This window comes from Haliaeetus leucocephalus, unplaced genomic scaffold, assembly GCF_000737465.1.
Source record: "Haliaeetus leucocephalus isolate CR32 unplaced genomic scaffold, Haliaeetus_leucocephalus-4.0 Scaffold773, whole genome shotgun sequence".
Taxonomy (NCBI): domain Eukaryota; kingdom Metazoa; phylum Chordata; class Aves; order Accipitriformes; family Accipitridae; genus Haliaeetus; species Haliaeetus leucocephalus.
This window is the reverse complement of record NW_010973209.1, coordinates 1164539-1178721: the sequence shown is the minus strand read 5'-3', so window position 1 is coordinate 1178721 and position 14183 is coordinate 1164539. Positions and strand designations below refer to the sequence as shown.

General features: G+C 42.6%; 1 protein-coding gene across 5 annotated transcripts in view; it reads right to left on the bottom strand.

Annotated features, from left to right (window-relative positions):
- FLI1 (Fli-1 proto-oncogene, ETS transcription factor) overlaps positions 1-14183 on the bottom strand; it is an 88758-nt gene that overhangs the window by 25212 nt on the left and 49363 nt on the right. For all 5 annotated transcript variants that reach the window (XM_010581379.1, XM_010581381.1, XM_010581383.1 and 2 more), the window contains 3 exons: positions 13180-13391; positions 4362-4516; positions 795-998 (listed from right to left, as the gene is read on the bottom strand). In XM_010581379.1, coding sequence (XP_010579681.1) covers positions 795-998; positions 4362-4516; positions 13180-13391 — 571 coding nt within the window. The remainder of the gene's footprint in view (positions 1-794; positions 999-4361; positions 4517-13179; positions 13392-14183) is intronic.

The following is a 14183-nucleotide window of genomic DNA, read 5'->3' as shown; positions in this document are numbered from 1 at the left end:
AAGGCCTGAATCTAACACTCCCAGCCTCAAGAGCATGTGCTAACTGTAAGGTGATCATTCCTGTTTGGGCTGCTGCGGTATGCTTCTCCAGAAGTAGCTCAGAAGACTGCTCACAGCTTCTGTCTTAGGGGCTTAATACAGCAAAAAGGAGTATTGGATCCATCACATACTCTAGTGTGGGACAGAGAGTAGCAATGAAGAGGTTCAGGAAAACTTGTTCTTTGAGTACTAGGTCATTTGCACAATGTTTGCTTCAGCACACTTACATTTGGGGAATTAATCATCTATTTTTTTTGTCTTTCCAACAAATCTGGGCCTCCATGAACGTAGAAAATCTCCAACTCTGGCCAGCTGATGGTCCTATTTTGAAGCAGTCTTTACCAGAAGCCTTAGGGGAAAGTGCACAGCCCTCTAACTGCAAAGTTATGGAATAATTTGCCCATGACCCATCAGTTAATGTTTGGTTTAATCTCCAGAGCAAATTTATGTATTTTTATCATGTACCCACAGATGTTTTTATTATCTGGAAGACTATCTAATCTTCTTAAGAGTCCTGCTCAGTTCTTCACCTCCCTGATAGCACCACTAACTCCATCTAAGCTAAAATTAACTTTCCAACCCACTTTTTAGTCCTCCCTTCCTTGTTTGCTCTCTCTGCTTGCCTTCCTCTGTTCTTTTTCCTTCATCCTTGCTGCTATTTATCCTGCAAGAAGAGCCCTAGAAGTTCAGTGCTCATGGCAGCTTATCCTATCAGCATGTAAGCTAGGGCTGGGATGAGTCAGGGCAATACTTACTTTCCCTGAGGTAACTGAGGTGAGACAACAGAACTTCTGTGTTGTAGACGGAGGTGGTTCGGAGGAAGTCATCCTTGTTCATTTTGCAGAGCTCCTTGCCATCCATATTCTGGAAGATGGTGGTGTCAATCTCCATTAATCCATATTCCTTTATAGCCCATTCCAGCCACTGGCGCACATGTTCCTGGGTCCATAGGGTGGGATCTGGCAGGAAAGCACAAAGGATGGTAACTATATGCAAGCCTCAAGCCTCTAGCACTCACTGTAGCCTAGTCAAAGCATTAACCATTGTTTCCACAACCAAATGTATTTAATTTACTGATTCCAATGTATTTTGCCAAGATGAACAAGTACTCTGCTATAACGAGACTCAAGGTGCATAAACTGATCACACTGACCCTCTGGCTGGGTGAGTTCTCTTGACTGTCTCCCACCTGCCTGAATCTTATACCTGTGCTTGGGAACAGTATTAGTGACATTTGACTGTGAGTTCTCTCCCTCTGGAAAAAAGCTTTCAAAAGCAAACTCATCCCTTTGAAAGAGTATGCTTGTCACAGCTCTGGTTCTGCAATGCTATGTAATTACATCAGTGCTGTATAAGTCACACCATCCCTCACAAGTGTATTACAAAGTTCCAACAGATGGCATTTTAAAGTCTGAGGATGGCGGTATTTATGGTCAGCAAAGGGACTCTGAAAAAAAATATTATTGCTTAAACAGAACAGCTTGCCATGTATCTCTGAGTCACATTTGTTCACCCTGCTGACAAGAACACAATTCTACCTCCGCTAGCCCTGTAAAACCAACACAGCTATTGGAGGGCAATGTGGATTTTATACTGTCTCATGCATCATTATCAACTGTCAGCAAAGCTCCAGCTGTGGAATCTTTATTACTGGCGATGACGTAAGAGAGAGATTGAACCCGGCTGGAGTTTCAGACCCCATGGTGATGGTTTGCTGCATCAGTAGTTAAAAAAAGAAATCATCCTTTGAGTTTTGAAAAGAGCATTAGATCAGAAAGTCCCAGCAAGAATTTGTGCCACGATACCATTTTTACGGAGTCATTTTCAGAGCATATCTGCATTTTCAGATGTTTCCTGTGCTGCTTCTCCCCATGTATCCCATTTGAAAATTTAAGCTGCAAATTCATGTTCCATTGCAGCTGGAGAGGATTGTGAAGGCAAGCCTTAGCTTTGGAGACGTTTGATCTGTCCATCACAGCTGGTACATTCCTCTAAGATAAACCTCAAACACTTCAGGTCCTGAGGCAGTTGAGAAAATGGATCAGAAACATGTAGCCATCACACAGCTGGTAGCTTGTGCTTTGGGTGGGGACAAGAAATGCCTCTGCCACACATTTTATAGTGTATAATATAATGCCTTGGCCCAGAGCTGTAAACTGTGTGTGCTCGGGCTGCAGGGACCCCTTGACACAAAAGGTCAGGTTGTGGCTGTACCTGGTACATTCCTGGGCAGCTGAGTTCCAGAAAAATAGCATGAAATGGAGAAGTAAGACCAAGGAATACTGAAATTATAACTGTGACATTTCCTCACTGAATTTCTAGTAGGACCAGGTTGCTTGAAGTTGAATTTTAAACGTGAAACTTACAACCCCATATCTTTGCAAGTCTGCTTTCAGAAACAAAGATGGATTCCCTTTAAATTTTGGCAATAGCCAATTTAAAATCTGCTTTCTAAGCACTGGCAAAAGACTGCAAATTTTACAATGCAAGTATTCAGGGGAGGATTCTTTTTTTTTTTTAATTGAATGAGTTATTTGTCTTGAGTTTTGAAAAAAACCCCCAACATTTAGAGAGCATATTGAATTTGTGGTCTCCCTTTAAACAAACACTTTTGAATTTCAGATATTCGTTCAGCCTATTTATCACTGCCAAAGACATTGAATGGTCTCTGAAAAACTGCCTTCTTGAAACATGGCTTAGAGTTCATTATTATTACTATTGCAAGCCTAATGTGACATTATTCTTGCCTATCTTCACCCTAATGCGCTATAAATCTTTACTCTGGATTATATTAAAATTTCCAAATGCCTTTCTTGGATGAACTCGGCCTCATATCCTGTAGCCAGAGATCTGGGATGATGTTCATTATTGTCTTCCAAAGTCTGGTAAATCACTGCTATTTCACAAGTATCTCAAGGTTTTGATTTGTGGATGCTCATGAGGGGAAAAAAGTCCTTTTTTCCACTTTCCTTCAAAGAGGGGATTTTAAACCTTCTCTTCCACTGAGGGCACTAAAAGTCATTTCCCCTATGTCTACAACAACACTAAATTTTAGCCCACCCTTGGTCTTTTTAAATATGCATAAATAGCATGGTACAGAGCAGGATAAATGTTTCCTCTTGAATATCTTCAATAATATAATGACTAGTTGGTATCAGCTAACACCTTTCTAGGCAACGTTGACACTGAAAACATATCTGATGCTGTCACCAATTAGGTTAGCCAGTCTTTCTAAGCAGATCCTAACAACAGCTTTAATGGTACTTTGAGATTTGCTGTCAATCTCTTATTGGCTTCCCTTCACTACATTCAGTTCAAGCTTTTGCTTTTCATCCTAAATGGCAAACAAATGCTTGGGAATTGTCATCTGTTCGTGGTCAAGCCATGATCAGAAAACAGAGCTAAATTCCACGAGTACATTTCTTTCTGCCAACAGTTCATCTGCTTGAATCAGCTACAACCCTTGGTGAAACCCTCACAACACTGGGTGAAAAGCTGCACCCCTTGAAATCAGTGGAAGTTTCGGTACGGAAATTGGGCCAGGGCTTGGCTCATAATATCTCCGCTGCTGGAAAGTTCCTGGGCTAGCCTGTTTATATCTATGGTGTTTATAAACTTTGTGGGGAAAAGACTCTCTCTCATTCCAGATTCAGACTTCACCAGTTCAGTTGCCTGCCACAGCAGCTCTCATCCTTGACTGTCCAAATGCATCTAATGCATCCTGCCAATTTCAGACAGCAGATGTGGATATCAAATACAAACAGAGAACTGGACAGGAATGTTTCTGTGTAACAGTTTTTGGAAGGATTATGTAGTTCCTGCAAAATATAATTTTTCTGGTTTTCTACTTCTAACAAAAAAATGAAAACAAAATAGCTCATTTTGAATCAATATGACATGAAAGTGCATCTGGATCCTGCAGAACATCATGGGAGTTATAATCTGGGTGCACTTCATGCTTATTCTTGCCTATGAACTGCACTCTTTGATCATACTATGCGTGTCCCAGGAAGCACTGCAGATTCTCGTCTAACACATGACAGGAGATGGATTTGGTTCAACAAACTAAAACAACACTTCATTCCAGAAAAAAAAAAAAAAGAGGAAGAAGAAGAACTAATTATCCACTTCTTATTCTGCTTCAAGGTAGAACATACACTGGGACACGGGAAATTCCCACTAGCCAGAAACTCTGATGTTTTCCTTACTTTTTACATGGTTTGTAAGAAAGAGAATTCCTCAGAGAGTGGTTAAAGAAGCCTTATCTGTTATTTAAGACAGTGCAAGGAAATACGACACAAAGAATTCGACGGCGGTGGTACCTGCTGGGACAATGACTCTCCTCTCATTGGTGGTCATGTTGGGAGGAGGCCCATTCTTCTCATCCATGTAGGTGCTGTAACTCATTGGGTTGGACTCTGTCCCTGTTCCGACGAGTTTGCTGCATTTGTTCACACTACAGTCTACAGGGGACTCCCTGAAATGCAAAAGGAAACAGATGACTTGTCATTATTATGCACCTTTCATCCCTGCTGTAGCAGAAGGAGGTTTGGGTTACAGAAATGGCAAATATCCCAAAGGTGAAAAGTTAAGGGGAGTTTCTTTACATGTGGGAGAGGCCAGTCCCGGCCTGTCACATGAATGTCATAAGGTGATCTATGAATCACAAGTCTCATGGAGAGGATCTTTGATAATGAAACCAGTTGGGGAAAGAGAGTTGGAGGTTCAAAAAAGAGGGACTTTCAGACAAAGGCAATGGTAGCTGTAAGGCCATACTCAATACCTCTGAAATATCAAAACTCACGAACCAGGTAAAAAGCAAGTGCCTATCCCGTAAGTCTATTGGTTACACCCCTCACTCCCCCTTCATCTGTTATTGCTCAGTTGCATTTTAGCAATCCTTCAGACACAGCTTGATGGTCTAGGAGCCCTTGTTGGACTATTTCACTCTTGCATTGTGTTAAAAACAACCCTGCACACCATCTTTCTGTTGCAGTGGAGTCTGTTAATTGACAGAAAGGCTGTACTTCTCACCTCATGACCTAAGGCATTTCTGCAGAGCTAATCAGAAATAGATACACCTCCTTTCATTTCATTAACAAAGAACACAAAATTCCCATGCCAGAATGACAGGATAGTCACAAGAGAATACTACAATATTAGCATGGTATCTAAAGAGTCTTATTTATACAGGGCTGAATGTAACTGATCTTGTCTGTTCTTAACAGTTAAAACAGTCCCAGGCTTGTCTACCACTTGGATAGGAAATCTAGAAATCTTAGGTGCCTTAGGCGTGAGTCAAGAACTTCAGACCACAGAAACTGTGTGTGAAAAAGTCTCTGGCTCCAGTTTTACTTCTGAGGTGATGGAGTGATGAGGAGGGAACATTTAGCAACTCAGGTGGCACTGTGCTAAGACCTGGACTACATGCAGACCCTTGGCAAGCAATAGGCTTTCTCTGTCCTGCTCTGGGAGAATTACGAGCCTCCAAACCACAGATAGGGAGCACAGATTTTGTTTTTCTCCAGCTGCAGTAGGAAGTCATGCTTTTAGCTTTAGAGGTCACTTAAAATACCAGTCCACAGCCTGCCACAGGCACACAGCACATCCCAGCTCTGAAGAACGTACCAGGGAAGGGCAGCATTATTGCCCTCACCTCTACAAGGGTGCGTTAGTGTGCAATCTCTGTGCAAAGTGAGCACAGAGCCTATACCCACTGCAGTTCAGTCCACTGCTTTAGGTGTGCAGCTGTCCTTCTTCCCTGCAAGAAGCAAAGTCGTCTGGGAGGAAACTGTTCGCTGAAGGGTAAGAGCTATGACAGTGCACCAAATCCCACCCTCTGAGTCCAGCTGGCAAGACTTCCAAGTTTGGACACTAAACAAATTTGTTTCTTAATCTGAATGGTGGGGGAGGGAGAAATTACTGAAATTCAGTTATCATGGCTGGGAGATAAATGCTCCACCGAGATATTCTAAGGCAGATGGTAATTTTTTCCTCATGTCTTACTGAGGGAATGTTGCTTGAAAATGGAAATAAGATGTATAACTTACACATGTTCGAATTTAAGGTTTTACTATTTCGCCTACTGTTTTTCCAGGCAGGGAACCAAAATCCGCCTTCAGAGAGGCAAACTGCTGAAGGTTTAATGTCCCCGTGGCAGTCAAAGGAGAGTCTGAGCAACTGCAGGGACACCAGGGTTTTCACAGGGAATGTGATCATTTCTAACTTTCTGTTGAAATACTCTGTGTCAGGTGTTAAATGCTGCCTGTACTGGCAGAGAAAAAGCCCTGAAGCAGCACAAAGGTTCTTATTCTTTCCTGAGGTACGGGCTGTCCTGAGAAGACTCGGTGAAACGGCAAGAGCATCCATGCTTCAGGGTGTCAGATTCTGTTCAGCTTAGTGCTCACCGTCCCTGGGAGGTGACCAACCTCCTCGCCCGCCCGGCCTGGAGACCAGGTGCTGACTTTAAATGGTATGAGCAGCCCAGCTGGTGGGGCAGACCTGAACACACACATCCCCACGTATGGTTTGGGATTAAGTTCTCCCTCCTTCAGACACAACAGTAAAATTTTCTTCGCGTTCCCTGCAGTCAGCAGGTCCCAGGTGCTAGCGGTGCTGGCACAACTACCTGCTGCCTAAGGTCCTTCTTAGGGGTTCACTCCCACCCCCCCTGCTCGGTCATTAAATTTCCCTGGAAAATAACCCCCGCAGCTGAGATACACACTATCTGTGGTAAAATACTTACATGTATACTACTCGTGCAGAACTATAGGATATATCCAGACTCTCAGATCATAACATCTTCTAAAAAGCTTATCTGCCTAGGAGTATACATGCTTTCTACTGGCATGAAATGACACCAGTGAAAAGACCACAGGGTCCCTGGCGGTCTCTATTCTCTCTGCTAAGTATCACACACATTCACATGACCGATACAGCAAAGTAACAAAAAAAACACCAACACTGTAAGATATCTCCTCGGCGGTTTTGTGATGATTTTTCACTTTGCAGACTCTTGGCTTGGCAGTTAGGACCCTGCCTATCCTTTGCCTTGCTCTGTATGTCTCCGCAGTCAAAACGAGACAACCAAGTCTAAGAGACAGATCAGAAAAGAAGTTTAAGTGACTGAGGTGCCCTTACCAACCACTGATTTACCACTGTGGGAAGAGAAGCCACTCTCTTAACCCTGCAGGACGTTAAACGTGCTCCGTGTACCTGACAGGGTTGTGTCTGTGTGGCTGTATAGACACCTCCCTTCCCTCTGAGGAAGTTTTCAGGATGGTTGGATCCAGAGCTAACCCCAGTGGAAATCTGATAGCAGAAGGACAGACATAACTGGGAATAGCATTACCAAAACTTAGCTGGGCAGGAGACCGAACTGTCCTTATGAAAAACACCATGAAATTTTTAGTGACGGCAAGCGGGAAGATCCTTACTTTTGTGTCCTCTGTAACCCAACATTTCCTACCAGATCCAAATGGAGCCTTTTATTGGGAAATGAGACAGCACTACCAGACTGAATTGTCTTCGCAGCTTCTGGATGCCCATTACTGCACTGCCCCAGCCTAAGATGAGGGATTTAACAGTATCCCAGGAGAAGGTAGGTGTAGCTGTGGGCAACACAGAGAAGAATTCAGTGTGGGGAACAACTACAGTATCAAATGAGAACAGGGAGCTGTGAGCCATGAATAGTGTATTCATTGAATATAGCTCCCTTCTTAGTTCATGCATCACCCACAAGCAGACTTAGATTTATATAAAGATTTCCTCATTATTTGAAATGGTTTGTGCGAGGGGATTTCAGATGCCAGATTAAATCCTTGACTTTTCACAGAGACCTCAGACATTCAAGTGGCCATACATGTTGGACTTGCTCAGGTTCTGGGGCAGAAAACGCTGTAGATCTACTAAGGTAAATGGATATAGGCTGCTTTCACAAGATCTCTTAAGTGTATTCAGTGTGGCAGTGACAGAGTCCAAGGAATATGAAGCAGTAGTCATTCCCACTGTCTGTCCAAAGACTCTTCGTTCCAGCAGCTCCAGTAGCAGTCTCTGGGGATGCCAAGAGCTTGGTGTTTTGGGAAAGTTTATGCTAGACTGGCCAAAATGCACAAGCAGCTAGCCTGGCATTGACTAATAAATCCTCTGTACAGCTTCAGCCTGTGTTCCAGATACCTGAAAATAAAGCAATTACTGTCCCAGGGCCTCTGTCTAGGAATCACCTTTGGCTTTCATTCGAAAGAGCAAAATAAGGGATTTCAGTGATTTCTGAACCTGACTCAGCTGCGGTCAGTGTGATATTTCCTCCTTCTTTCTACTCCTTTCTTCCTATCTCTTCATTCCTCCTCTCTTCCCATCTTCTTTTCTTTTTAAATTTGCCACTTTTTGGTTTAAGTCCCCATTTGGTCATCTCAACTTTAATCTTTACACTTGAAATTAGATTTTAATTTTTTTGTTGTTCATTGAAGGAAATAACAACAGACATGCTGTGATTCTGCTTGTGGTTCCCTCTCACAGGCAGGGAACAGAGCTATCAGGGCAGAATCACAGCTCCTCAAAACTCGCATCTAACTGCCCTTTAATGCTGCCTCTCCCCCTGCTCTCAGGAATGCCTCAGGAGGAGGTTCACACTGAAAAAGACTGCAAGTCTGCAGAAAGAAGGGACAGCTGTAAAAAGGATGGAAAAAGACATAGAGGTTACAAAACTCAAACTGCATGAGGAAAGCACAGAGGCTCAGTAGGGTCTAAAAGAATTGTGTATATCACATACAGGTAAATGCAAACAGTAGGTAATTAATTGCACAGTCTGCTGCTCTGGCTGGGGACTAGAACAACACAGCGAATCCCACTAGAGGGCTCACACGCTACTTAAAGGGGCTTTTTATTCTAGACATCATAGATGGTCTCTTTGTTTTGTTTTGAGAAAATTATTGTAGCATAAAAATGTTCTGAGATCCCTGAACCTTAGCATTATTTTAATATTCTGAAGCAAGAGAACATCTCCAAAGCATTTGCAAAGCACTGACTTCATTATTTCAGCTAGACAAAATTGGTAACATCAGCTGGAACTACACAGTGAAGTTTGCCCACAATCATGTACACATCCAGCCCATTAGAATATTCTTTCACATTTGAAGATCATACAAATTTTGTAACGACCTTTTAAAAATCACTCTCTGAGTTTAGCTACGAATGCAGATCTGTAGTAACTCAGTAAATACAGTCAAAATTTGGAACATCTGTTGTTTGGTTCATTCTTTGCATTTGGAATTTATGTAAAATATAAGGAAAAATCAATTATTAAAATGGACTGTAAATTGGGTTAAACTTTACCCACCATTTTTCTAAATAATCCTCCTCCTTTATTAGTTGGAATTTAAAATGTGAAAGATTTTTGGTTTTTTAAAAATATAAATTATCATATTTATATCACAAAAGCTTCTAAAGGTCCCAACAGAAATCCAGGCCTAGTATGTTGGGAACTGTACAAGCACTTTGTAGGAGACCGATCTTTCCCTGAATGGGCTATAAATGAAATAAACAAAAGATACAAACTCAGCAAAGAAGAAAGACTGCAAGCCACGCTTCCAGTCCCCAAATGGATGCAGAAAGATGAATGGTATACAGAACATCTTGCAGTAAAACTATGGAAAAGCTGGACTTCTATTTTTTGTGTGTAACAGGTCAGTGCTACAAATACAAGACTATTTCCCTTTCCCAATGCCTAAGGGGGTGTAAGAAGCACAAGGATTTTAATTTTTCTATGTTGGATTTTAACTGCCTTGTGTTTGGACACTAATCACTGCGAAACACAAATGTAGCACTGGGTTTTGTCCTGAGCAAGCAGCTGTCTGTGAAGGCAAGGACAGATTTTGAGGCCATATACTGCATCCAGGTCTGGTAATACTAGAAACTTTCACAAAATTTCTACTTCTGAATCTTGCAGTAATACAGAAGTCCCATCTTCTCCCCTAAAACACAGATCTCTGCCATTGCCTGAATATCCCCTATACACAGTTAGCATGCAGTTATCTGGGAAACTCTTTCCAATTTGGGAGTAAACCAGGAAAACTTGCCATGGGGTAGAAGGCTGGTCAGGGTTTCCATGTTGTTTAGCACTTGGAGGGGTGGCTCTGCAAAACAGGCTTGGAGAGGTTCTTCAAAGACCCCTTCTCCCACTCTGCTGAGGACCAAACCAACTCATCACGCTATACCTCATGGCAGTCAGACCTGCTTCTGGTTGCTAAGAAAAAGAAGAAAAGCTGGACACTGTCTCTTGCCGTCATCCAGCTCCCTCCACTGTCAGGTTTCCTATAGCTTTATCACTCCCCAGAGTACATAAACCATTCTCCTGACAAGCAGAAAATGCTAGCGCTTCAAGTACAGGTGAAGCACAGAATAAAGGCTGCTCCCTCTAATGAGGCAGCTGGAACCCAGTAACAGAGTGTGCTTGAAAAACAAGAGAGAGAAGGAGAGGCAGAGAGAGAGGGAGGGGGAATAGGTTTTGTTATTCAGTCAGCAGTTCAAGTTAATTTGTATTGAGATTGGCGTTTGCCGCTCAGATGGTGTGTCAGTTTTGCCAGGCAGCTGACGAGCAGAGGGACAAGCAGAGGGACTGGAGTGGCCCAACCCACAACAATGAACTGTGATGGACGTATGGGGAAAGGGCAAATTTTTAGCCATGAATAGGACGAGAAGATGGGTAACTCAGATGAATGTTCCCATTTCTTGGGTGGATTGGACCTCTTGTGCTAATAAGTTATCAAAAGGCAAGCCTGGAAGCTATTTCAGAGCTTAGTTTTGACATTCAAAACAGTCTTTTCTTTTTTTCCTAACAGGTTGGGAAGTTGTTACGCCTCTTCTAGAGAGACTGAGGACACTTAGTTTCTGCCTAAGAATCTTGTAGCCTTGAGCAAGCCCATAAAGAAGGACTTCCTTTTTGCCCAGAATAAACACACTTCTGGAGGGCTTTTTTCCATGGGTATCAGAGCACTTACAGTTGTTAATGAATCAGTTTGTCAAAGCAGTATTATTTCCCTTTTTTTTCTGAGCAGATGAGGAAATTGTAACACAAAGATCACAATGGAAGGACACCCTGACACAGTTCATTCCAAGTCCATGCAATACACATACAACGAGAATGTTACATAAACTTTTGGACATAGAAGTACAACACACATGCAGAATCCATAGAGAACATGTGCTTACAGGATCTGAAAAGCACAAATATGTGTTGCCTGCAACAGGACTACTTGCTCCCTTGGCCCTCCAAAATTTGCTGGAGTGAGACAGACAAGTAGCATAATGGGAGGAAACACTCTGTGTTGGTCTGACACTATGGGTGTGAGCAACTGATGCAATGCTAGAAAGGGAGTCCTCACATGATCGTGGGAGCGTGTTGCCTGTGCCATATGTGAGGCTGATTCGGCCACCTCAGTTCTCATGACTGGTTCACCTCTCTGCAGGATGGAGAGGTCAGACCTGCACAGCACCATGCACAAGCCTTGCTCGTTTGCTCAGGATCCCACTCCGCATTGCCCTCTTGAAGAATTTAGGGATAGCTTAAGAAGACTAGCTTTGGTAGCCAAAGGTAGTCCTTGTGACTATCAAAAAAGCCAAACTTGCAGGTACTTTCAAGATCCATCCTTTTGCCTGTGTTATGCAGGGATGGTGTTTTTCAGGAAATAACTAATTTTCCCATGTTTCAGGCTCAACTCTGAGACTGGAAGCACTAGTGCAAAAATCTGTGTAGTTCTTATGAAGTCCAGAAATGATACTAAGGTACAACTGGGGCAAGATCAAATTCAGTCTACAAATGATCACTGTCAAAGACCAACTGACGCAAAGACCTTTATCTTATAGTAAAATCAGCATCTACTGTATACTTACGAGGAAAAAAAATATGCTGCTGTTTCAAGTCTTTAACACCATCATCTCACTACAGAAGTCTGAAAGTGCGAGGCTGCTTTCTGTTTCAAACTCTACACTTTGCTAGGTTCTCAGAAACCAGGAAAATAGGCTGTTACAGAAGCCCTAAACTAATCCTAAAGAAGAAACTCCCTTGATTGTTTAACTGTCCTGTATTAACATTGTACAAATGTTAGAGATGTTTGTGACTTTGAAATTAAAATCAAATTTAAAATTAATATGATCTCTAAAACCTAATGCTAAAAAATAAAATAGTTTTTCTTTATTGTATATATTTAGAACTGAAAAAAAATTGTAATTTCTACACCTAAAGATTTTCTCCAAGAGGTGAAATTTTTTCCTAGGCTTTGGACTTGTAGAAATGTTTTTCAAAGAGACAACCTGAGCTGCGATAGTAAAAAGGTTTCAAGTCTTTGAATTTCTCATTGAACAGGGAAATGATCCATCTCCCCCAGCAATAACTACAAATGATGGGGAGCAGGCCTCCTACCTCTTTGGCTAAAAGCTGTAGAGGACACATCACAACCAGTGTCCCTCTGATGGTTAATGTCACTGCTCAAATCTACTCCTGAACTCTCTTTTTCACCAGTGGTCGCATATATTCACACAGAACACCCGGGTATATGCCTTTTGTTTTGTTACACCTCATAGACTGCCAAAAAGGACCTCAGTCTCCTCTTTTTCCCTTCTCCATCAAGCAGCTCTCCAGTTTCATATGGTTGCTTCTGCCTTGACGGAGCACGAATCTAGTTACAGATGCAGTAAGAAGTGCCCTCCAGTGAAGCGCATAGAGTCCATTAGTGCAGCTTTCACTAGCTTCACTCTGGAGCACTGGTATAAACACCAGCTACTACTGCATGACCGACTCCATCTTCAGGAGCCCCTTGAACCATGGCACATTCGTGGGATGCTGAACTAAGTGATGAAATGTGTAATTTACAACAGTGTTTGCAGCATGAACGCTCTCCTGGCAGTCTCATGTCCCAGTCTGCACAGTGTTCATGGAGACTGGTAGATATGAATGACACAGAACTGCTAGAGCAAGATCCTCAGGCCATTAAAAAATGAGTGACAAAGGAACTCCAGGGGCAGCTGGATGGGGTCCTACACAAAGAGTGGAGTTTGTTGATAGGCAGGACAAGAGCATGAATGGACGATACAGGCTTTGCTTTTATTTAAGATTCAGTAGATGTGGAAAGGGTCTTTCCTTACCTTGATCCATTCATGTGGTCATATTCCCTTTTTACATTGACCCGGACGGGCTGATTAATCCACTCCTGCTGAGGTGGCAAAGGGTTGATTTTGTGCGGCTGGCCATAGTCAGGGTTCCCTGAGGCTGTCATATCTGCCTTGGGGAGGTGAGTGGCAGCGCCGTACGTGGAGTCAAAGAGGGACTGGTCGTCGCTCACCACCGACAGAGCCTCCTGAGGAGAAAAAAAACCCAAGTGCTCAGAGTCATGACTAAACTAGTAACTCCACTTTTATTCTCTCTTTGAGCTGGTGAGCACCTGCAAGGGCCCCACAGCTGCCCAGCGCTGTCTGAAATTGCCATCTGCCAGGATTGCAGATTGAATCAGATTCTTTGGGGTCCATTAACCCGTATGCAAAACCAGTGGGTTACTTTGCTAGCTGCTGTGTTGCTCTGGGTGGAGCAAGAATTAAGGTTATCTTGACTTCTGCAAACAGTAAAGGTGGCTGTTAGGTGATATATCCTTCTCGTTGCTTGCTGTAAGCAGCTTCATCTGCAATTTCATAGTTATCTGCCCACCTGCCTGCACTTGCTGGTCCAAAACCAACCAAAGAGATATGTAGTATGTAACATTTCTGGAGTGTCATTTGAAGGTCTATACATCTTCTTTCAAAGGGTTTTGTGTGGTGTTTATATTTTGAGGTTACTAGTGAAGGAGAAGCAGTCAGTACAGGTCAGAGTTATGGGTGTTAGTGGTGGGATAAAAAATGCATTACTTTACACTTTTTGTTTATTTTGTGGGAAGTGTAGGACTGGTGAGTTACCAAACTGTGCATTTCTAGAAATGCTTAAAAACAGGAAATTGTTATCCTTTTTTTTTTTCCTGCTGAAACTCCAAATGTTGACAAAAAGTTTTGACTATCAATTTCCTTGCATTGATGCGCTTGGGTTTTCTAAATGAAGCATGCCAGGCTCATAAAGGCTTTGGCACAGTCCTGCCTTATTCAAAGTGCATCTGACAAGGTCT